The sequence below is a fragment of the Dysidea avara genome, chromosome 8, assembly GCF_963678975.1.
Source record: "Dysidea avara chromosome 8, odDysAvar1.4, whole genome shotgun sequence".
In the NCBI taxonomy this organism is placed as follows: domain Eukaryota; kingdom Metazoa; phylum Porifera; class Demospongiae; order Dictyoceratida; family Dysideidae; genus Dysidea; species Dysidea avara.
The window spans coordinates 16253167-16278469 of NC_089279.1; the positions used below are offsets into that span (position 1 = coordinate 16253167).

Below are 25303 nucleotides of genomic sequence, written 5' to 3' on the forward strand. Positions count from 1 at the left end.
CTCATTGGATTTTAAGGACAAAATGGTTGGAGATGAACCTAAAGACAAAGTGCAGAGAGTGGATATTGAGTAGAACTCCAAAAGGCACATGCCATGCCACCCATGCGAGTGCTTCTTATTGTCGCATATAATTAAAACTGAACAAAACATTGTTTAGCCTTTGACTGTGATCATGCAGGCAGGTTGGCAGGCATGCTGACTAAAATTGAGTTTCCACAATTTTAATATTGGTACTTTTGTATGACTTCTCTTAATTTAAATGCTAGATTTAACATTAGATACACAAAGACAGGTATTTTATCACTGTGGAATATATTTGCATGACAATGGTAGCTTTTTTGCAAACACATTTCATAATGGGATCCTTAGTGTATAACACTACTATACTGTATGATTATGAAACAATAATATTTGATAACAAAATTCATGTGCTAAAAGATAAAAGATCCCCTCACTAAGTTACACAGGCAATACACAATCAAAAGTAGCCAGTAGCTCTCAACTTAATAATAGAGATCTACAGTTAATATACAAGCTAGGTACTCTGAAATGCATACTTACTTCCTGGAGCCTGTAAGGAAGCTTGTTGACTTCTAAAATTGTGAACGTGTGATTCCTTTGAAAAACAAAAACAAGAAGAACATCTGGCACACATATTTTTACTTATATATAACCTTCTTAATTCTAACAGATAAGTATAAAATTGTAATCATAATTCAAAAGACTTTCACAATACTATAATGTTTCAGTTCATATTGTAATGATTAATGGCAAACAAAAAAATTGCATGCAAGAGTATTGAAACTTTATACAGTAGATATACATTTAACACCACAACCAGTCAGTTACTTAAGATTTAATATTTAAGATTAGGTAATGGGCAGTCAGCTCAGCTGGTTGGTGAAAACCCCAAATGGTACAATCAAATACATACATACATACTACATACAATTTGATAATTAATATACATACATACAATTTGATAATTAATACTGGTGCTAAAGTGACAAAACCTTCCTTAATATTGCCACTGATCCCAATAGTCTTTTAAATCTCATCAAAAGAACAATGAACTTCCTTAGGCAACTTCTTTAAAATGTCAACTAGTCCCCATTTGACTAGTCCTAGAGCACCAATAATAACAAGTATAAGGAAAATTTTGGAATTTTAAGTTTGCTTAGGAATCATAGGAAAAAAGGTAGGGAAACAAGGGAGGTCACCTACACCTGCAGATATACTAGTGAACATTTAATCCCTACTTCAGTCTAGCTATACCCATGACTGAATTAGGGATTAAATGTTTACTAGTATATTTGCAGGTGTAAGTGACCTCCCTTGTTTCCCTACTTTTTTCTATGATCCCTAATCGAACTTAATATTCCTAATTTTTCCGTACAGTTGTTTGTTTGCTTTTTTTGTAACATTATTGTGACTGGTGAACCTACGCATACCGCATCAAAAAAAAAAGGATGGTATCAGAATTAATTTTTCGTCTGAACGTGCACCCCAGCTAGCAAATATTGTTTTGAAAGTGCAGTGGCTATTACACTTCATGTTAAATTACGCTTTGCGTTCAGCCTGTTACACAGTGCTACAGACCTAAAACAGCAGAAGTGCCTCTGCAACAATCTAGTAACAACAAAAATACATGTACAACGATTCGCGCACCCCCAACTATCAATTACTGCCTCGAAAGTGCAGCGGTCATTATGCTTCGCTTTCAGCTATTTTCAGCCCATTACACAGTATTACAAAAGAAGAACAGTGTTAGAATTGCCTTTGCTATCAATCCAGTCACCACGAAAAATACAGACAATTTGCGCGCCCCAACTATCAATTACTGACTTGAAAGTGAATGTAGTTATTATGCTTCGTTTTCACTTATTTTCAGCCTGTCACACAGTATAACAAACAAAACGTCTCCCAGCCACCATGGAAAATACAGATGATTCCACTTCACAAATGGGAAACCATGCATTACACTATCATAAATTGACACCTTGTACTGTCAGCAAAAAGAAATAGGACACAAGGGAGGACAAACAGTATGCCAAACAGTACATCTAGGGACGAAGCAATGTTGAATAGAAAAAAAACAAGTCCATAGCCTTAGCCGTTATTGAGTTACGCTGGCATCAGGCAGTTAATTAGCCAGTCAGCACAAAATTCCAGAATCTTTATTATTTTTTAATTTTGTAGCTATCTATCGGAACCATTTAGGGTCATACTGAAGGCACTTTTGGGCTTGGTTATACCTAACCAATACAGCCAAGGCACCAGGATGGTATTGTGAAGCTGGTTTTTGGGTGATATTTATACAGTACTACCATACTGTATGATAGAGATTAGATTACTACAGTTGTGCCCCACATTCTATGCATTTCATCTTGCAATAAACATTACTTGGACAACGTCTCTGCTTTATTCAGGGTAATATTACCATCACAAGGACAAGCAACACCAATCAATAAAGTACGTTCACATGACTTATCAGAAAATTACGTTAGCCATTTTAGTTGTGACAGGCACCACTGCTTTATACCACATAATAAGGCACTACCTCTCTGTATCAATAACAGTAATGAGGGAGTGATTCCACTAATCTCTCACACATGCTTTACAAAGACACCAGTGGACATATTTAGCCACATTATTACGTCTGGTGATGTACTCTGTTCTAGCTTGCACTTTTCAACTATGTACCAAGCAGATAATCTAAAGTTTCATTACAATGATACATTCAGCAGCTGCTATCAACATCCTCACGAAGAATTTGATCTTGGGCAGTACACAAACTTCTCTGTAGCACTTTTCAAACTAAAGCTATCCAGCCACTGTAAATTTCTTTGTTTATCAACAAAAGTCATAACTAGTCTGTCAGCAAACTTTCCATGAAGAGGTTTCTGTTGCTACTTCTATAGCAATACTGATTGCACAACATTTTCCAGCAACAATTATTATTATTACTAGGACTGGGTCACACAGGAAAACCAGTACGACGATATGGAGTGTAACAGAGACACATGAATGTTCGGTAATCTCCAAGCTAGCGGTCAGTAGCACGGTGATCCAGTGCAAACTGCTATAGTTTTGCTCTATGTCGTCGAATACTCAGCAGTACAAAGGCCATACATAGTCCGTTGAATCTGTATTAAGTGTGTTCATTATAACAATAATTAACAACACATTGATGCGCCTAACTTGAAATTTAAATACCAGTTATCATACGCTATTCGGAATAGTGAGAGAAAACCATTTTAATGATGTATGGACAGTCATGAATTATATAAATGAAATTTAGTGCGTCCATGTATTCACACAACCACGTATAGATAATTACCAAAAGTGGGCATGGCAATGGAAATTACAAGATATGTAATTAAAAGCAATATATAGCTATTGTGAGTTCAGTCTCTGGCTAAAATACTTTCCTTGAAGCGGAGATAGAAATTACTACATCAGAGAGGTTTCTGGTACTGTGACTTCGAAACAGACCTGATTGGAAGATGTTCACAATATGAACTTTGCATATACACCATGTCAGAAATACCAAATAATGGACACCAGTGACTACATTTTACACTAGGCCACAACTTTCACACTAGCAACCAGATGTTCATGATGTGGATCATACCTTTAATGGTGACCAAACATAACCTCATGCCTTCACAATAGCATAATACAACAATAGGTATAGCTATAGGATCACACTTGGGTCAAACCAGGGGACCATGACATCCCATATATTCACCCTAGCAATAGTCACACCACAAATCAATAGTTTACAAGTTCTTGATAAGACAGTACATGTATGTAATGCAGTCTTTGGTCATGAACATCTACATCTGTAGTGTTTTAAAGATATATGATGAAATGGCCTTCACAAGTTCACTTTCTTGTAAAGAATCAGCCTTCGCAGCTTCTCTTCTCAATGGATGTCAGCCTTTACAGTAGATTCACTTTCAACTCCTCCAAATTGACACAAAATTGAACGCATTATAAAAGAATTATATTATATGTTGAAGAAGTTCAGTACAGAAGAACAGTTTTGCTGAGCACTGTGAGTTAAATAAATTAATAAATCAATCAATATATTGGCTGCCATGGTGTGATCACAATAGACCTACAACAACAAAACAGTCACATTAAATGCACATGTTAAAAGTGGTCAACTGGTTACGGCCATGCCAACCCTACCGCATACAAGAGCAATCAATTGGTCAAGAGCCAACTCTACCGCAGCCAACTCTACCGCGTACAAGAGCGGTCAGTCAGTCAAGGCATAGTACGTAGTATATATTATCTATGGTCAAAGTTACGCCATGCCAACCCTACCATGTACAAGAGTGATGAATTGGTCAAGAGCCAACCCTACCGCGTACAAGAGCAATCAGTTGGTCAAGGTTACGCCATGCCAACCCTACCGCGTACAAGAACGGTCAGTTGGTCAACTGCCAACCCTACCATGTACAAGAGCGGTCAGTTGGTCAAGGTTACACCATGCCAACCCTACCGCGTACAAGAGCCGTCAGTTGGTCAAGGTTACGCCATGCCAACCCTACCACGTACAAGAGCGGTCAGTTGGTCAACTGCCAACCCTACCGCGCACCAGAGCGGTCAGTTGGTCAAGGTTACACCATGCCAACCCTACCCTGTACAAGAGCGGTTAGTTGGTGAAGGAACCTAATTAAACACTGATTTCTCTACATACAAACAGCAAGCAACCTGTTTAAATACAGCACATGCCTACCTTTGGCGTTCTTTGTCCTTGGAAATAAACAAACAACATCTGATGCTAGCTGCCAATGCAGGCGAAGCAATGAAGTGTCTGAGAAACATGTACACTAGTCGTCATGCACTGGACTGCATCTCCAGAAAATGCACACCTCATAATTCTTTGTCACGTGACATTGTGTAGTGTGCCTCGTGTTAAAAAATGGCGATATGTTGCTCGGGTATTGTGTGACCATGGTGTGAATCAGTGATTGCTTGTCAGCTGCCATGAGTTGCACACAAAAGCAACGTTGTTCGTGACCAGAAAACATTGCGGCAGTGTCAAGCATTCATCATGACAACCCCAAGTCAGTATGAAAGATGACAGCGGTTAATGCTCTTATTGCGTTCTACATCCTGAGTTAAATCACCAGCTTGAACGTTGAAAGTTGAACAATGGAAAGTGACAGAGTGATACTTCATTGTGGCAACCCTCAGTTAGTTCTGCAGGTTGAATAAATATAATCCTGTTAATGAACATTGGAAGGTAACAGATCATTCATTTAATGATGGAGTTATTGCTGACTACAAGTGTATTGCAGCAACTTCTGAGGTCAGTCAATGAACAATGGACGTGACGGTGATTTTCTGACTGTTTGAAGTGGTAACTTTAGTTCTTGAAGTTGAATTACAACAGTCAATGAACAACAGAAGGTGACAAGAGCAATTATTTAATGTTATTTTATTTGTGTTATGTAATATTTGCCGGCTGTTGAAGATGATTGTGACAACTCTTTTGAGCTCTCCATACCGAACAACAATAGTTGATGAACAGTGGGAGGTGACAGAGTAATTATCCAACTGTTTGTAGCTGATCATGGTAAACCCGAGTTAGCTCTCAAGGTTGGATGACAACAATCAATGAACAATTCAAGGTGACAAGTGATTATTTAATATTGTTATTTAATTTGTATTATGTAGTGTTAGCCAACAGTTTGAAATTGATTGTGGCAACCCTGAGTGCTTCTCCCAATTGAACAACCACAGTCGATGAACAGTGGGAGGTGACAGAATGATTTGAAGTTGTTCATGGTAAACCCGAGTTAGCTCTCAAGGATGGATGACAACAGTCAACGAACAATTAAAGGTGACAAGAGTTTTTTTAGTATATTTATTTAATTTGTACTATGTAGTATTAGCCAACAGTTTGAAGTTAATTGTGGCAACCCTGAGTTGGTCCTCCAGATTGAACGACAATGGTCAATGAACAATGCAAGGTGACAGTGATTTGAAGTTCTTCATAGTAAACCCAAGTTAGCTCTCAAGGTTGGATGACAACAGTTAATGAACAATTAAAGGTGACAAGTGATTATTTAATATATTTATTTAATTTTGTATTATGTAGTATTAGCCAACTGTTTGAAGTTGAGTGTGGCAATCCAGATTGAATGACAATGGTCGATGAATAATGGACGGTGAAGGGGTGATTACCTGACTGTCTGAAGTTCATCGTGGCAACTCTGAGTTTGTTCTCCAGGTTGAACGACAACAGTCAATGAACAATTGAAAGTGATGAATGATTATCCAACTGTTTGAAGTTGATCATGATAAACCCAAGTTAGTTTTCAAGGTTGGTGACAGCAGTTGTTAAACAATAGAAGGTAACAGGAGTGATTATTTAATCTTGTCCATTATATCTGTATTAGCCAACTGTTTGAAGTTTGTCATGGCAACCCTGAGTTAGTTCTCCAGATTGAATGGTGACAGTCAATGAAGAATAGATGGTGACAGACTGATTCTCTGACTGTTCGAAATTCATTGTGGCAACCCTGAGTTAGTTCTCCCAGTTTAAAGATAGCAGTTGATGAACAATTGAAGGTGACGAGTGATTATTTAATGTTATTATTTCATTTTTATTGTGCTATATTAGCCAACTGTATAGTTGATGGTGGCAACCCTGAGTTAGTTCTCCAGTTTGAATGACAGCAGTCAATGAACAATGGAAGGTGACAAGTGATTATTTGATGTTATTTTATTTTTATTGTGCTATATTAGCCAACTGTTTGAAGTTGATTCATCGTGGCAACCCTGAGTTAGTTCTCCCAGTTTAAAGACAGCAGTCAATGAACAATTGAAGGTGAAGAGTGATTATTTAATGTTGCTATTTTATTTTTATTGTGCTATATTAGCCAACTGTTTCAAGTTTATCATGGCAACCCCGAGTTAGTTCTCCAGTTTTAATGACAGAAATTGATGAACAATTGAAAGTGACAGGGTGATTTTCTGACTGTTCGAAATTCATCATGGCAACCTGAGTTAGTCCTCCCAGTTTAAAGACAGCGGTCGACGAACAATTGAAGGTGACGAGTGATTATTTAATGTTGTTGTTTTATTTATATTGTGCTGTATTAGCCAACTGTTTGAAGTTGATCGTGGCAATCCTGAATTAGTTCTTCGGTTTGAATGACAGCAGTCGATGAACAATGGAAGGTGACCAGGTTATTTTCTGATTGTTTAAATTTCATTGTGGCAATTAGTTCTCCAGGTTGAATGACAGCAGTTGTTTAACAGTGGAAGGCAACAGGAGTGATTACTAATGTTCTTGTTTTATTTGTGTTATGTAATATTAGCCAACTGTTTGAAGTTGATCATGGCAACCCTGAGTTAGTTCTTCAGTTTGAATGACAGCAATCAATAAACAATGGGAGGTGATGGTGATTTTCTGACTGTTTGAAGTTCATCGTGGCAACACTGAGTTAGTTCTACAGACAGCAGTTGTTGAACAATTGAAGGTGACGAGTGATTAATTAATGTTGTTATTTTACTTTTATTGTGTAATATTAGCCAACTGTTTGAGGTTGGTTGTGGCAACCTTGAGTTAGTTCCTGGATTGAATGACGACAGTTGAAATATGGAAGGTAACAGAGTGATTGTTTTATGTTGCTTTTTTATTATTGTAATTTAAAATTAGCTGACTGAGGTTCATTGTGACCACCCAGAGTTGAATAATGACAGTTGATGAACAATGGCAGGTAATGTAGTGATTTTTGTTTCATGTTGATTTGGTTTATCAGTGTGATTTAATATTAGGCGACTGCTTGAAGTTCATCATGGCAACCTCGAGTTAGTTCTCCAGGTAGAGTGACGACAGTTGATGAAACCTGTAAGGCAACAGATTTGAAGTTCACCCTCATAACTTTCTAAGTGGAATGTTGATATAGCCAACAGACAATGTAAGGTTAAAAATTACACTTTGTGGTGTTATTTATGGTATTTATTTTTAGGTTATGGAATGGCGTGGTGCTTTTTCAGTTAAATTGGAGGACAAAGCTTAACTTTCACAGAGAATTTTCAAGTGTTAAACACTGTAATATATTCTAGTTCATGTATATCTGTGTGCATTAAATCGAATTATCACTTTAAAGCATTAGAAGCGTAAAACTGGTAAACAAAGTGGAGACTGAAGTACCCTGGATTCTTTTGAGAATGTCGTTAGTCACGGAAATCCAACAGCCAGTGAAGCCAAGTGTTACTTCCAGCTATACTGCCACTCTGTGTGGTTTTTGTGCCACTACTGAAGTTAAACGACTCTGTCGGTAGCTGGCGAAACGGCGAACGTCTGGTATAGATGTTATCTAAGTAAGTGGACTCACTGGACTGTTACTATCACAGATGTTGGTCTGTTCTTTCGATGCGCTTTTCCTGTGTCACATGCAACCAAGTACATACACCAACGTGACAACCTACCCATAGAGCATCTATAAACAGTGCCATAGCCAGCACTCAGATCAGTGTGTGTGTACCGGTGGAAATAATATGCATGCATACACAGATAAGGGAGTTTAATTGGTATCAAAAATCACAATACTAAAATAATTAAAATGTGACTTACACAAACAACAAGTGAGCTATAGTGGTATTAATTGATTTTTTTTATATTGTAGGTATGAGATGTCTCTGAAGGTGACTCAGTCAAGAAGTGAGGCTATGCATGACAAGGTGGTGAAGGTCAGCACAATCAGCATTATGTGACCCCTGGGAAAACCGGCCTTATTGCCTATTTAAAAGATACTGAAAAATGCTGATTTTAAGTATTTACAGCATTGCCACATTTTCACATATTTTACACAAATTCCTTACCTTCCAAAGCTTCCAGTGTACAAGTAGCCAGCAGCTAAGTTTCCTGCATTTTAGATAGTTTTTTAAACCAAGGTTGACTGTATCAGGCAAGCTCCAAAAGTGGTGTGAGGTGGGGCCCAGAGGAGGGCAACAGGCTGTTTAAAAACATTGAAGAAGAAAGCGTAGGGATGAATTAGGTCAAGTTATAGGCTATCCAGGTCTCAAAGCTGGCTATGATGAAAGGACACTTACAGCACAAGTCTTTATTCAGCACCACGGAGCTGTACAGCCACATACAGCCATCCCCAGGCTGACCACTTTGCTTGGGAAAAGCAGCCAGCAAAAACAGACCACTCAGATCTAGCTAATTTTGATGGTGCAATTTGATAGTTTATTCATATGTTTTTGTGCTCTTGATAAAATATCAAATTTGCTATCATGAGAGGGTTTTCCCAGATCCAGTCACATATGACCCAAAATCAAGGCAATGTAGCACAGACTAAAGGCCACTAGTAGTTGAATGCCAGTACATCAGTGGTGTGGCAATGTCACATTGATGTGCACACACTATGTGCATTTTGAGCCATACATGATTTACTGGAGATACACATTAAAGCAGTAGTATATACAGCAGTGTGTCATTGGCAATATTGTTGGTGGAAAATCTTTCTATTAGCAAGCCAAGTGAAGGAATGAAACTGTCATGTAGCTCACTATGCAACCTCAAAACAACTCTGAACACTTACAAAACAAAGAGACTCCAGCCACAAATGATCTGCAGTCTGAATCAAAACCAGTGTAGTTTTTAATTACCTACTTTACAATGTAGGTGTGACGTGTCTCTGAAGATGACTCAGTCATGGAGTGAGGCTATGCACAACAAGGTGGTGAAGGCACAATAATTCCAATCAAGCTAATATGGCACAATAGACTCTGTTGTAACTAGAGGTTGCCAGTACACCAGAGGTGTGGCATTAGAACAGATCATACATATACTAAAAGAAGAACATCACAAATACCAACACAAATGCAGCAACACGCATGCCAACACAAATGCAACAGCACGCATGAAACAGCATGCATACAACAACATGCATGCAATGACACACATGCAATGTCATGCATGTAATGATATGCTTACAATAACACTACTGCAATAAACTATAGGAATGAACATGTGGCATAACTCACAAATATCACACATAAATAAATGAACAAAGTCTGCGGGTATAGACTAGAGTATGTTTGCAGATAGTCAGAGAAGAAGTGTGAATGAATCACATATACAAAGATAGCATCAATCAGTTATGCGTTTAGTGAAAATGGGAAAAATCAATGTTGATAATCCAAAGCACCATGCATTGACTTGTTTAACACTATCATGGTGTGTGTACATATGTGTAATTAATAAATGTTTTCCAGTGAAAAAGTAGCATACATCCAAAACATGAACTAAGTAAAATATGCCTTGTGAACACATGGCTGATCTGCTTTAGCAGGACGCTTAACAGTGCTCATGCAAACATCTCTCATAGACCACTAGCAGTAATGCCAGGAAAAATGACTGAGAGATATTCTAATAGAAGATTCATTTACCTTAGGTGTAATGCAACTGCTCCACCAAAACACCCCGATCTTTAAGTTACACATATATTTGGGGAATATTAGGGAATAAGTGCAGTGAGAAACAAAATGCTACCAGGAATTACAGCTACATGTAGCCTAAAAGTACATCCAGAGGGTTTATAAGCATCTCCTAGGACAACTGGCGTATGATATAATTAGCCTGTATTGGTCATAAGGGCAGATGGGCAGCACAGGACTGATGACAGGCTGATGTATATACCTGTTAGCATTCATGGCAGAGTTCAATACAGAGCCAATAGGTGTGCTGGCTGTGTTGCATATTAAAATATTTAACATGACTAGTTCATCATGTCCTGTGATCATGCAGAATGTATGCTGAAATACATGAAGAATGTGTGAAGAACGTGTGCTATGATATGCAAAAGTTGGCAACTGAGGGCACTGAATGGTATAGCGGTTGAACATAAAGGAAATTGTAGATAGGAATGTACAAGCTATCAAGTTTTTGCATCCTGCAAAACACCATATATTTGCTAGCACAGATAAAGCTAAATATGCAATAACATGCAGCGGTAATAACATGTAAGCAAAGAGGCAAGCAGCAGCCAAAGGCATAATAACTTGCGATGATAACACACGTAAAGCAATATGCGTATATCATGCATGAAACAATTCACATGCTATGTCACACAAGCAACAACATGCATGCAATATCATGCATGCAAATATCACATATGCAACAACACACATGCAAATAATCATGCATGCAGATATTACGCATGCAATTATCACGCATGCAAATACCACGCATGCAATATCACACATGCAACAACACACATACAACACACATGCAAATATCACGCATGCAATATCACGTATGTAAACATTACGCATGCACATTATCACGCATGCAGATATCACGCATGCAAATATCACACATGTAACAACACACATACAAATCAGTGGTGGATCCAGATGGGTTTCTGGAGTTTCAACAGAAACCCCTTTTAATTTAGCTCAGTGGCAGTCTAAATACATATACATTGTTGCACTGACCATTTGTCAAAGCAAACAACTATATACCACTGTATTTCAGTAGCATGCATGCAGTTGCACTTAATTAACACCATTTATAACTATTAAACTCTCAGCAACACTTCACTTTTCATCTCCCACTGCATTAAAAATGATCGAGATACTCTAATAGAGCAGTTATGTAACTACTCTAATAGAGCAATCAAAGCTACTAACAGCTTGTAGTCACCATATTTGCCCCATAGCTAGCTATAGTATTTACAGTTTAAAGTATTGGATTTATTGCAATTGGTTAGCTAAAAATAGCCTAAAATCCTATCTCAGAGCTCCTAAAATCTCAAAATTTTCTGGAGAAATGTCATCAGATGGCCTATTCAGCTATACCAACTTTAAGAAACCCCCTTTTAAAAATCCTAGATCTGCCACTGCAAATATCACACAAGCAATATCACACATGCAATATCATGTATATGCAAATATCACGCATGCAAATATCACGCATGCAAATATCACGCATGCAATATCACGTATGCAAATATCATGCATGTAAATATCACGCATGCAACAACACATGCAAATGCCATGCATGTAGCAACACGCATGCAACAACACACATGTAAATATCACAAATGTTACAACACGCATGCAAATATCACGCATGCAAATATCACACATGCAATATCACTGTGCAATAAGCTATAAAGAAAAAACAAGCTGCCTAGCTTGTGGTATTTATTGAAGCCAATGTTTTAGCATTAAAAGTGCCTGATAAAACCATCCCTAACCCTCAGTAACCAATCCAACAATGAGATAGCAACAGTGCATGTATTAGTATTGGTCAGTCACAAAATTGGAACATGTAAACGTATCACAAAAAATCAGTAAGATGACAGACATGAGCTATGTTTCAACAAATCTGTCAAAAGATGTGCTTGTGAACTCACATACGTAGTTGCCTCCATGTGGCACGTTAAGAAGGTACAAACCATGAACATAGCCATAAGCCTGGCTGTATAGGTTTATGGAAGGCAATGATTGCACAAATCATCAAATTCACTATGTATAGTATGCTGAACTGTACATCTACAACCAGGGTATATACAATACCAATATGTACAATTGTATGTATATGAGAGGCTTTTGCTTATTAAATGGTATCAATTGTATGTGTGACCAGCAGACAGATGGCTTTATTTTTCGCGTACAGGTAAGACCTCTCTGCACTACACTACGATAAAGTTAAATTTGCTGGAAAACGCTCAGCCACAGCAATATTTTGTGCCAAACTAGTTCATTTTCAATTATGCAATAGTCATGATAACTATTTATAGTAACACTTCGTAAAACCGCAACAGAACGTGGCAGTTTCATAATGGAATGGACTCACCAGGAATCATTAACAGTAGCCATCGCCTAACTGAGAGAATCCCACCCAATAATCACAAAATTAGTAGTAGGCTCCGCCTTCTCATCCTTCACACAGGGGTGTTCACACTGGCCGTTTGATCCAGATTCATTGCCATGCACTGCATACCACTTCCACTAGACATCATCACCTCTTCCGCAGCTCAACCTCTTCTGCAGATCAATCTTGAGTAGTAGCGTCTCCCCAGTAACACCAAGAACTAAACAATTTTTCTGTCTGCAAACACACGATGTGTTTTGGGAGAATCTCATGATCCTCCCAAAACACATGGCATGTTCGCAGACAGAAAAACATGATGGGGTCATGGAGGATCTCATGACCCATCAAACTAGTTTTCAATGAATCATATGACATCATTACGTTTCACATATCCTACAAGACTGGGTCATGTTCCAACCATACTGATTTCAATTCATGGTGGTATGACAAAATACAAAAGGCTAGCTTATATTATCTTATTTTATCATGAAAGTATGTTGGCTTCATTTACTATGGTATGGTACGTAGGTTTGCACTGTATTTATTCTATTCCCACACCAAGGCATGCTAACATCACATAGGTCACCTACACCAGCTGATCATTTAATCCTTAATTCAGTCATGGGTATGGACTGAAGTAGAGATTAATTGTCCAATAGTGTATCCGTAGGTGTAGGTGACATTCCTTGTTTCCCTATTTTTTTCTATGATCCCTAATCAAATTTAAAATTCCTATCTTGTACTTATATATATACCACTTTAGCGTGGGCGTTCAAAGGCGCCGCTCGGTGTTTAACTCGCATATTGCCCAGGCAATATCAAGATATTTCCCGGGCAATATCATGGGAAAGCGGTTTGCCAATGACTTTGATACCCAGCCAGTTCAAAGAATCGATGCGCTTTGACTCGTTATATTGAGCGACATATAGCTTTGTATTGTGGGACTCGGTTTTGTAGAGGTTGCTAAGCTTAGTACATAGGCTAAGATAGAGTAGTTGGTTGTTACTAAAGGATAATGAAGGCACAAGATAATTGTTTGGGCGATTGTGGATGCGTATTTCTACCCACCGCGTATCAGCCTTTGAACAGACCATGGAACAGCAAAGCTACTACTGCTACGTTGAAATAGGATAGTAACTTACAGTTCTAAGTACTTAACTTAATATAACAACTTACTTACTGTCCCAATAGCGAAGTTAGTTGGCTTAACTTGGTACAAAAATGATAACAATATAAACTCCATCCCACAATCGCAAGTTTTCTAACATTGCGTGTTGAAGCATAGTAACGTATTAATGACGTTTTAACGTATGGACAACGTTTTGATGGCTATTAGCCCACACTATTAAAACCACAATCGATCTTCAGATGCTACTGTATAAAACAAATGGGATGAGTTCTCATTAGTTCTTTCACCTATTAGGTGAGTGCGCCCCAAGTGATATATATCACTTGTACCATGGCTGCTTGGGATTTTGCTGACATATACACCGGCAACCCTCGGGCCTGCGGCCCTCGCGCTTTGGGTGTATATATCAGCAAAATCCCTCGCAGCCATGGTATAACTATTACATATATATTGTACTTGCAAGTTTAAGGAAAAATTAAGTTCGATTAAAGATCATAGAAAAAAAAGTAGGGAAATAAGGAAGGTCACCTACACCTTTAGATATACTAGTGAACATTTAACCCCTAATTCAGTCTATACCTCAAGACCAAGACTGAATTATGTTCACTAGTATATCTACAGGTGTGGGCGACCTCCCTTGTTTCCATACTTTCTTTTCTATAATCCCTAATCAAACTTAAAATTCCTAAACTTATTTCTTTACTTTTTTTGCAACATTATTATGACTGCTGAACCCACGCACACCACATCAAAAGAAAGGATGGCACCAGAATTAATGTTTTCATCTGAACACGTGCCCCAGTTATCAAATACTGCTTCGAAAGTGCAGTCGCCATTATGCTTCGCTTTCAGCTATGTTCAGCCCATTACACAGCGCTATAGATGAAAAACAGTATAAGAAGTGTCTCTGCAACAATCCAGCCACCACAAAAATATGACATTTCAAGGGCCCTAACTATTAATTACTGCCTTGAAAGTGCAGCAGCCATTACACTTCACTTTCCAACTATGTTCAGCTCATTACACAGGGTTACAAACGAAGATCAATCCAGTCACCACGGAAAATACGGACAATTCCCATTTACAAGCATACTGTAGGGAAGCCATGCATTGTGCTTCCACACATCAACACCTTGGGCTGTCAGCAAAAATAACTGGAACAGAAAGGAGGACAAAGGTAAGTCCACGATGCATGTATTGTACGTACTGTGGTATGCCAAAAGGAACGTCTCAAGACGAAGCAACATCAAACAGTGAAAGAATTAACCCATTCCTTTAGCCTTCATCAACTTACGTTTGCCTGAAGTTAGTCAGTAGAAAATTACATTGAATAACTTCTTTTTTTTTAAATTTTATAACAATTTATTGGAAGCCTTTAGTATCATACTGAAGGCACTTTTGGGCTTGGTTATACCTAACCAATACCGCCAAGGTGCCAGGATGGAGTTGTGAAGCTGGTTTTTGGGTGAATGTTTTGGCTAGGAAAACCCAAATCTACATGATCCCTAATATACAATACTACCATACTGTATGATAACACGGTTACAAGGGATATGACAAAAATATACACATGAGTGCCTGCAGGGCACGAGTGCATATATTTTGTCATATCCCAAGTAATCGTGCTATAACTGTTATATTCTACACTTCAGTAGATGAAACGAATATAGATAGCAATTTATAGTGTTGAGTAGACATCCTTGATGGATTAGACGCTTTAGACTCTTTAGCGGTGCCACGCCCATCTAATCGTGATTTGTGAGTTATCCACAAAGGAGACAAGAGCTCATGAAAAATTCTTCTCCTTGCTCAGGTGAATAATTCTTGGTTGATTTAGGTGCTTGTTATTAGAGACTTGTTTACCGTTTAGACAAAGATTTCGCAGAATGTATGAAGTTACACCAAATATGGTAAGCGTAGTATATCACTTATATACCACAGTTTGTCGTAGTATATCAGTTATATACCATACATCACAGCACTTTTTGATCTCAACCACAGGTGTGGTATAATATGTACAAGGTAAAGCCTGCACTTTAACATGCCAGTTATTAATGAAGCAAAACTTTAATCAGTGAATTGTAAAACACAATAACAAGCTTCACTTGCTGCACGTGGGATAAATTTGAAGGCATTAATATGTGGACATGTGCACTCAAGATCTACCTCCTGTATTACTTCTGCATAAAAATATGTGGTAGACTTGTACATATGTAGGTACAACAATAGGCACACTCACTTGAATGTAGATGCTCTGTGCAAAAACAGTCTTAAGTCTTCTTCGGTAGAGTCTTCGCTACAATGGAACACTTCATATGCTTCTGGTACTCCATTGTAGATTTCAATCAGTAGACGAAGTAACTGTCCATTATCATAATCAGGCGCAAAATGGACTACCTCCTGAAACTAGCATAAATGATAAATGTGATAAATGTAAAATGTTACACACACAAAGAAACACAAGTGCATTGTATATTACTGAATCTGAAGTCTATTGCAAACTGCACATGCCAAAATAATTGTGTTATGCTGAGAAAATCATACAAATTAGGTTCCAATGGCAAACCATACATGCACTGTTTACCTTGCCTATGACAGTGTATGAGTAACAAAGTTAGCTATGTATATGTAGCAATGGTCATTCTATGGTTCAAGATTGGTCATCATCTTTAAAGATAGATTATAGCTTATAAGGGTTTATTGACTTGAATTTTCAATACCAGCTTTTTCTTACATTTATACTGACAAATATCAGTTTTCATGAAGCCCATGTATCTGGCAGGGGGTGTAGCCAGACTTTTGATAACGCCAGGGCCTAGCTATATAGCAATATAGTTGGGTAATATTTTATTCAGAGAAAAAAGTGTACCAAAGCACACTAGTATGAGAAGCATGCCAATCTATGGGGATTAGAAGGCATGTCTCCCAGGAAAGTTTTGAAATCAGATGTTCTGAGGTTGAATATGAGACTGATTTCAGCTATATTGATCTGACTGTTGTATTTGGGTGACTGCTCTATTAGAGTATCTTGATCTTGATGTTAATAAGCTTTCTACTAAATACGTACATGCCACCTAGGTAAACATTAGACCCCCTTAAATTGAATGTGAGGCTGGGCCCAGGTTCTGGCTACTATCTGATGGCATACACAGGCTATTGCAAATATGCCTGTAAAAGTGCACACATTATGTACACATAAATAATTATACTTACTGGTAATAGCTCTTTGCCCTCAACTAATCTAGTGGGCTGAGACCTGCTGCATAAGAAGTAATCCTCTACAGAGCTGTCACTACAGATATACTCCAGGTACTTCCCCACATATGCAACTGGTGTGTCTTCTGGCTGTGGGCTATCACTACTGACAACACCACTTCTGAAATTCTGTACAATGATTTTAACATGCATATAAATAAATTCAACAGTATTGCAGTTCATATATGACATATGTATAACATTTATAAAGCAGTTAAAAAAATGAGATGCATTATGCAATAATCTGCTGCATGCATGATAATTTGATATGATGGTGGAACTGCACGTAGTGATGTAGGACAAAAAAAAACATCATAATGTGTGGGAAAACTGGTCTTATCGCCCATGTCAGCAGATTTGATATTTCACCATTAACACAAAGCTACATAAATAAGCTATCAAATTTCAATACCAAAATCAGTTAGACTTGCATGGTCTGCTTTTGCTGGCTGCTTTTACCAAATACAGTGGCGATCCGTACAAGCAGTTTGGGGCCTAATGGAGCCCTGGCCAGCCTGGGGTTTGGCTGTCTGTGGCTGTACAGCTGTTTGGTGTTGAATAAAGACCTGTGCTGTAAATATGCTTCATTTTAGCCAGTTGTGAGAACTGAATGGCCCATAACTTGGCCTAGTTCATCCTTTTCAATTTTTTGAACAGCCTCTTTCCCTCCTTCTGGGCCCCCACCTCCCTCCTTTTTTGGAGCTTGCCTGATACAATCAACCTCGGTTTAAAACCTATCTAAAATGGTGGGAAACTTAGCTGTTGGTTACTTGCACAGTGGATGTTCTGAAAGGTAAGAAATTGGTGTAAAATGTGTGAAAATTTGGTACACATAGCTTCAGCCATTAGCAAGCTACAACACACTAAATACTTAAAACTGGCATTTCTCGATACTTTAAATGGACCGGTTTTCCCAAACTGAGTCACATATACAGAATGTAGTTGAGCTCAGTCTGAAACTCACAAGGTAAACAGCAGTACATGTGTGTAAAATATAACTTCATGAGATTCAAATTCCTGTTACTAAAAAGATACGTGGTTCATCTGTCTTACTTGCTCATGAGTCTGCATTCATAGAGTAGGAGTGCTATGGCTGTATGCATACAATGTAGAAACAATACACTATGTACCTACATATACAGTAGATAATAGCTGGGGATGCAGATTTGAAATTTCAAATTTTTGATGTCACTTCAGCCCAACAAGTGACTTTTGGCATACTGCAGTACATATAGTGCATGCATTATGGAGTTACCTTTGTCTCCTTTGTGTCCTATTTATCTTCAAGGTGTCAATTCACGGTAGTGCGTGATCCAGCTTCCATTCATTTGCATTGGGAATCGTCCATATTTTATGTAGTGATTGGATTAACTATAGAGGTGCTTCTCATACTGTTCTTTGCTTGTAACATAGCTGAAAACAAAGTGTAATGGTCACTTGGCACTTTCCAGTAATTGACTGTTGGAGTGTGCGTTTATACGAAAACAATAATCCTGACATCACTTTTTCTTTTGATGCGGTATATGCGCATGTGCACTAGTCATAATTATTACAAAAAAGTAAACAAACAAGAACAAGGAATTTTATATATTAGGGATCATAGAAAAGAAAGTAGTAAAACAAGGGAGGTTGTCTACACCTGAAGATATACTAGTGGATCTAATTCAGTGTATACCCATGACTAAATTAGGAATCAAATGTATACTAGTATATCTTCAAGTGTAGGCAATCTTCTTGTTTTAATACTTTTTTCTATGATACTTAATCGAACTTAAAATTCCTAAGTATTAGGGCTGGGATGAATATTGAAATTTACCTTCGAATATTCACTAATAAAATGTTCGAACATTCGAAGCTTTGGTGTTAGCTTTCAAGTTGTAAGCTTTCTTGTATTTATGCACATCCTTCTTAGATTTTATCTTTCTAAACTTATTTAATAAGTTTGTAAGCATTTGGAAAGTGCATAGCAGCAGTACTGAATGATGCGATCGATCGATTGCAAATGGGTGTGTCTGCTATGCTGCAATCATGCACAGGTAAACACCAAGAAATGGAAAAAAGTACGCTTTCCATGCATTATCTATCACTTTATAAGGTGTTTTTAAGGCTGCAACTATGGTAGCAAGCTGAACTGCAATGGTTTAAAAGTGGGCGTGACACACAAAGATCGATTGCAGATACAAACATTGATCACGCAAGAGGAATAAGCAGTTGCAATAAAGATAACCACGTTTATTTGTAATTCTTTCATAGACTATGAGTGCATTACAAAGCTTCGAAGGATACTTTTATAATTTGAAGTTTACTTAACCTCCGAACCCACGAAGCATTCAAAGCTTCGTCCCAGCCCTACTAAGTATACATTTACATTTACGTAACAATCAATATACAAAACTACACATAAGCATGCATACCTCTTACCTCTATAACTACTTTTAAAGCCTTCATAGCTTCATCATCATTTTTAAACAAAAATCCTATCTCTTGCATCAGTTTATCAGCACAAAAATCCTTGTTTTTTAGGATTTCATAAATTGATAGGACTTTGGATACACTGAAAAACAGCAACTTGTTATATTTGTTGTACAAAGCACTGATTATGGTTTTCCAGTCCTTCAACCTCTTTTCAGTATCATTAACCTGATGGAGAGCATGACTAACACTTACAAAGAGTAAAATGGAAGTACTATATATAGATAATATACCCAATAAGTACTGCACATACTTTTTTCTGAGCTTCTTCCAGCTTTCCATTACACTGAACAATTTCTGTTTTCTTGAAATACTCTGGATGACCCAAATTTCTCAGCTTTAACATAGTGCTGTATAATGCTTGGGCAGTCTAAAGTGAGTGAGTACATAGTAGATGCATTTAATCAGAGCTACTGTACACCAAGTAATTAACCCTACTATTACAGGTTTTTGCAATTGAATTCGTCGCCTTTGCGATTGAATTCATCCCGTTTGCAATTGAATTTGTCAGTATTGCAATTGAATTCGTCACGTTTGCAACTGAATTCGTCGGTTTAGCAATTGAATTCATTGGTTTTGCAGTTGAATTAGTCGGTTTTGTAATAGAATTCGTCGCGTTTGCATTACAATTTCATCATAAACAAAACGGCTCCAAGAAACCAACCCGTTCATTAAGAGATGAACTATTTATGCCTTGGAGAGATACACTTGAGACACTAGAAGATAATTGAAGCTGGTAGTACTCGAAGTTGATAGCTGTCTGACAAGTTAATTAACTTGCTCGCGAGTGACCACACCCATCGCGAATGGCGTAGTAGAGTTTGGAATGTTGCTGGATAGGCTGTAGAGGAAGAATTATTGCATTATAAAGAGTTGTTTACTACTGTTGTACTGGAACAAGTTCTTGTAGCAGCTGCTACATCATGTTTTCGTGTTTGCTCCAGCTGCCATTCTTGTTACGGATGAATTTAACTGCAAAAGCGATGATTTCAATTGCAAAACCGACGAATTCAATTGCAAATGGGACGAATTCAATTGCAAAACTGATGAATTCAATTGCAAACGGGACAAATTCAATTGCAAACGGGATGAATTCAATTGCAAAACCGACGAACTCAATTGCAAAGGGACGAATTCAGGTGCAAAGTCGTCGAATTAAATTGCAAAAACCTGTAAGTAATATCATTTGTTACAAACACTGTACTTTATGTGTTAATATATGCATTCAAACCTGATTCAGTTGTTGAAATATTTTCACTCTATGCTCCAATTTTTGTGCTTCTAAAAATCCAAGCTTTCTGACAAAATCATCAATTTGCTCTCTGTTCCATATTTCTGGTAAACATGATGACTGTCTTGTAAGACAACCAGGAGATCCTTTTTCAGTGTCACTACTTTCAGATGCTAATCTATCCCTAAACTTCCTGTGCGACAGCTCTTTTATGGGTTCATAGTACAGAAGTATTTTACAACTGCTGTGTCTTTCAGCATTTTCCACTAGTGGAACTTCAGTGATTTTACTTGGTACAATTACCAATTGAAAACATCCAGTATTCATAATGCATTCTAGTTCTTTAGAGACATTGTCTAAAGTATCTCCCTAGTCATAAAAAGAGAACAAAATGAAATGTTTACTACTGAATAATTTTTACTTAAACATTGATCCAACAAGGGGACAAGATAAAAATATATATATTTTTACCACTTCCTATATAACTTGTTGTGAAAGGTTGAACCAAAATACTACACTCGCCCCAACTTATACATAATACTGACAACACATTTAATTTCAAACTCAAATTCTACAGATGGCCAAAAATACTACACACTTAAGTAAGATTTTACTGAATAATCAATGAATACTATTCACAGTATGGTCATTGTAAAGCTTTAATAATAATATAAGAAAAACTTAAGAATTTTAAATTAGATTAGGGACAGTGTATAATGCTGTAATAAAAAGGTTTTTGGGTTGTATTATATCACAGATAGCCCCCACACCTTCGATGTCCCTAATATACAGTACTATTGTACTGTATGATAATTATACAACCAAGCACTAAAGATAATAAGAAATGCGGTTAAAAATAATGAAATAAATAATGTTTGAGAAAACCACAACGCCTAAGGTTTCGCACTCACTGGGAATAGAATCCATGTTGAACAAAGAGACAATCATATAATGGGTGGGCAATTTCGTGGAGATGATAGAAATAGTACAATGGTGCTATTAAATGCTGATCAAAACAGCTAGCACATTATACCCACTACAAGCAGTAATCGACCAGGCATATTCAAACAGTGAACTAGACAAATGAACTACTGATCATTTACTTTTGAAAGTGTTGCCAGCTGGCATACTAGTTTCAAGTCATTATGCCAGCTGCCAGTGGATGAGCTCCATGTAAAGAACAGTCAAGATTAAAGTACCACACCCATACCAGATCGTGAAGGAGAAGATTAGCAACCATCCGTGGAGTGATTGCAGTAGCTGCACAAGATGAGGAACAAAGTAATGGCGGTATGTTTATTTGTATTGTATACTACAGTATACTGTATGTTTCATCCTTCCACCTGGCTTGCTGGCTTGGCTGACTCACCTGACTGGCTTCCGGCACCTGGCTTGCATACTCTATGTGCTACAGTATTGTGTATCTCCTGCATGTTATGTATGCATAATTATAGTATGTAAACATCATTGTTCATTGCCACACCATGCTACCGGTGGCCATATGGTAGTAAAACAGAGACTTGGTTTGGGATTATATGCTGACTATGCTGGCCTTCACCACCTTTTCGTCCATAGACTCATTTCTTGATTGAGTCATCTTCAGAGACATCTGATAGATTGATTGATTTTTAGTTTAACTTCACATTAGTCGGCAAAAGCCATTCTTCCCTACCAGAACACACACACAATAAATTCACAATACAAAACACAACCACTAGACAACCATGTTACACAAACATTATAATATAAAAAAACTATACTAACAAGCTTATTTAAGTAGAAGTCCTTAACATATGATATAAATTCTTTATAATTACAAGTAACACATCTCACACCTACAATGGGTCACGTGACACACCACATTCTCAAAAGGTAAATGGCCTAATAAAACCGCATGTATATTATGGCTCCAGCAAAAAAAAATAAAAACTATTGCCACTTCGTGGAACATTACTGCAGCAGCATGAATGTAATCGCTACTGTGAGCTTGAGGGTGTCGTTATTGCATGATTTACTGAGAGTGTGAAGTACTGCATGATGCACTTGCTGCTGCATGATATGCAACTGCATGATGTACAAGAGCGCTGCTGCATGAATGTTATGACTGCTGTGTGTCTGCTATTACTGCTACCACCCACTACTATTGAACTGCAAGTTGAATTTTGTTCTGCTGTTTCATTGCTAGTACTGGTGGTCATCGCTGCCACTGCATGCATGCTCCTCAATGTAGGCTTGCAAGTTATCACTGCTTCTACAGGCATGTCCTAACTGTTGCTTGCATGTATGTAATACTATGCCTATGCTGCTACACTATTCAGTGATCACCTAGGTTGTCTAATCACATCCTATTACTACTAGCTCATACATTATCATTACTGTCACTGACATCATTATACTTCCATTATTGACCTACTACAAATGTGTAACCACTCTCTAACCCCTTCTATCCCCCCTCCCACTCTATTCCATTAACCATGTAGCTGGTTCATAATTGCATGAATCTCAATGGTCAACAGTGTCTTATTTTTAGCAGCACAATTATCTCCTTAAACACAGCAGCTCTTAGACTTACATGGGTTATGCTGTTTCCACATTTGCTTATGTGAAATTTGCCATCAGCTAGTTACATTGCAGTAACTTTGTGCCACTGCGGCTGCTGCACTTCAGCTGCTATGGTTGTTGCAAAGCTGGACAATTTCCCACACCATCTTGTGTGTCTCATTTTCTCCTTCAGTTGCTTGCTCACCCTAGCATATGTAAATTAGTTGCTGCACAGGGTAATACTTACACACGTAATGGCTGTGATTATTTTGTTAGGCTCAGACAGTACTTACTTCAGTTTAATTGCTTGTTCATATGTGGCGTGTATGTAACTTCTAATGTCTCCAACTGTTGCATACCTATAGCTCAATAGCTACTGCTGCTTTCTGCAGGTTTGTTTCATGCTCGTGTATGTTCATTGGCTACTGTATGCAGGTGTTAAGTGTGTACCTTCACGCTAAGGTTGCACACTCCCTCCCCATGTGTAATAATATCTTACTATATCATTTTCCTGGCTTACTGGTAGGGCACATATATGAGTATCATTGTCAGGGTTCTTTGCAGGCTTGCCGTATATCTTTACATTCTTCTTGATGCAATTAAATATTTGCAAGTAGTTTTACTATATTTGTCCATATGTTGTAGATGTGCAGCACTTGTCCTTGTGCATATCAATTGCTGTTTACCTTATTAGCCTCCCTCCCCAGCTTGGTACAGGGGTACATATCTCCAGGCCACAGTTGCAATTGCCTTTGTGTGCACAAGAGTATTCTTATACTTAAACCTGAAGTGCATCTGCATCCAATATTAACTGCTATATTAACTGTTTCATTGTAGCTGAACTCTCTACAAGGTGACCTCTTCTAGCTGATCTCTCTACAGGGTGATCTTTTTGTAGCTGAACGCTCTACAGGGTGATTTGTTTGCAGCTGAACTCTCTACATGATGGTTTCTTTGTAGCTGAATTCTCTACAAGGTGACCTCTTCTAGCTGATCTCTCTACAGGGTGATCTTTTTGTAGCTTAACTCTCTACAGGGTGATTTGTTTGCAGCTGAACTCTCTACATGATGGTTTCTTTGTAGCTGAACTCTCTACAAGGTGACTTGTTTCTAGCTGATCCCTCTACAAGGTGACTTCCTCGAGCTGATCTCTCTACAGGGTGATTTGTTTCTAGCTGTGTGAACTCTCTACAGGCGATATGTTTGCAGCTGAACTGTCTACATGGTGGTTTCTTTGTACCTGAACTCTCTACAAGGTGACTTGTTTCTAGCTGATCCCTCTACAAGGTGACTTCCTCGAGCTGATCTCTCTACAGGTTGATTTGTTTGTAGCTGAACTCTCTGCAGGGTGATTTATTTGCAGCTGAACTCTCTACAGGGTGATTTGTTTGCAGCTGAACTCTCTACAGGATGGTTTCTTTGTTACTGAACTTTCTACAAGGCAACTTTTTTCTAGCTGATCTCTCTACAAGGTGACTTCCTCTAGCTGATCTCTCTATAGGGTGACTTGTATCTAGCTGAACTATCTACAGGATGATCTGTTCATAGTTGAAATCTCTACAGGTTAATTTGTTTGTAGCTGAAATCTCTTGTTTCAAACTGATCTCACTGTAGCATAACTTCTTTGTAGCTGAACTCTCTACACAGTGATTTTTTTTGTAGCTGAACTGTATATAGGGTGATTTGTTTGTACTTGAACTTTCTACAGGGTGATTTGTTTATAGCTGAATGCGCTGCAGGGTGATTTGATTGTAGTTGATCTGTCTACAGGGTTTCTTTGCAGCTGAGTTCTCTACAGGGTGACTTCTTCTAGCTG

General features: G+C 37.9%; 1 protein-coding gene across 1 annotated transcript in view; it reads right to left on the reverse strand.

Moving 5' to 3' along the window:
• Positions 1 to 25303, reverse strand: part of LOC136264793 (uncharacterized) — a 306221-nt gene that overhangs the window by 251372 nt on the left and 29546 nt on the right. The window contains exons 2-7 of the mRNA XM_066059562.1: positions 20947 to 21315; positions 19969 to 20085; positions 19665 to 19883; positions 17202 to 17372; positions 16228 to 16394; positions 562 to 616 (exon numbers count right to left, since the gene is read on the reverse strand). Of these exons, the coding sequence (XP_065915634.1) occupies positions 562 to 616; positions 16228 to 16394; positions 17202 to 17372; positions 19665 to 19883; positions 19969 to 20085; positions 20947 to 21315 (1098 nt within the window). The remainder of the gene's footprint in view (positions 1 to 561; positions 617 to 16227; positions 16395 to 17201; positions 17373 to 19664; positions 19884 to 19968; positions 20086 to 20946; positions 21316 to 25303) is intronic.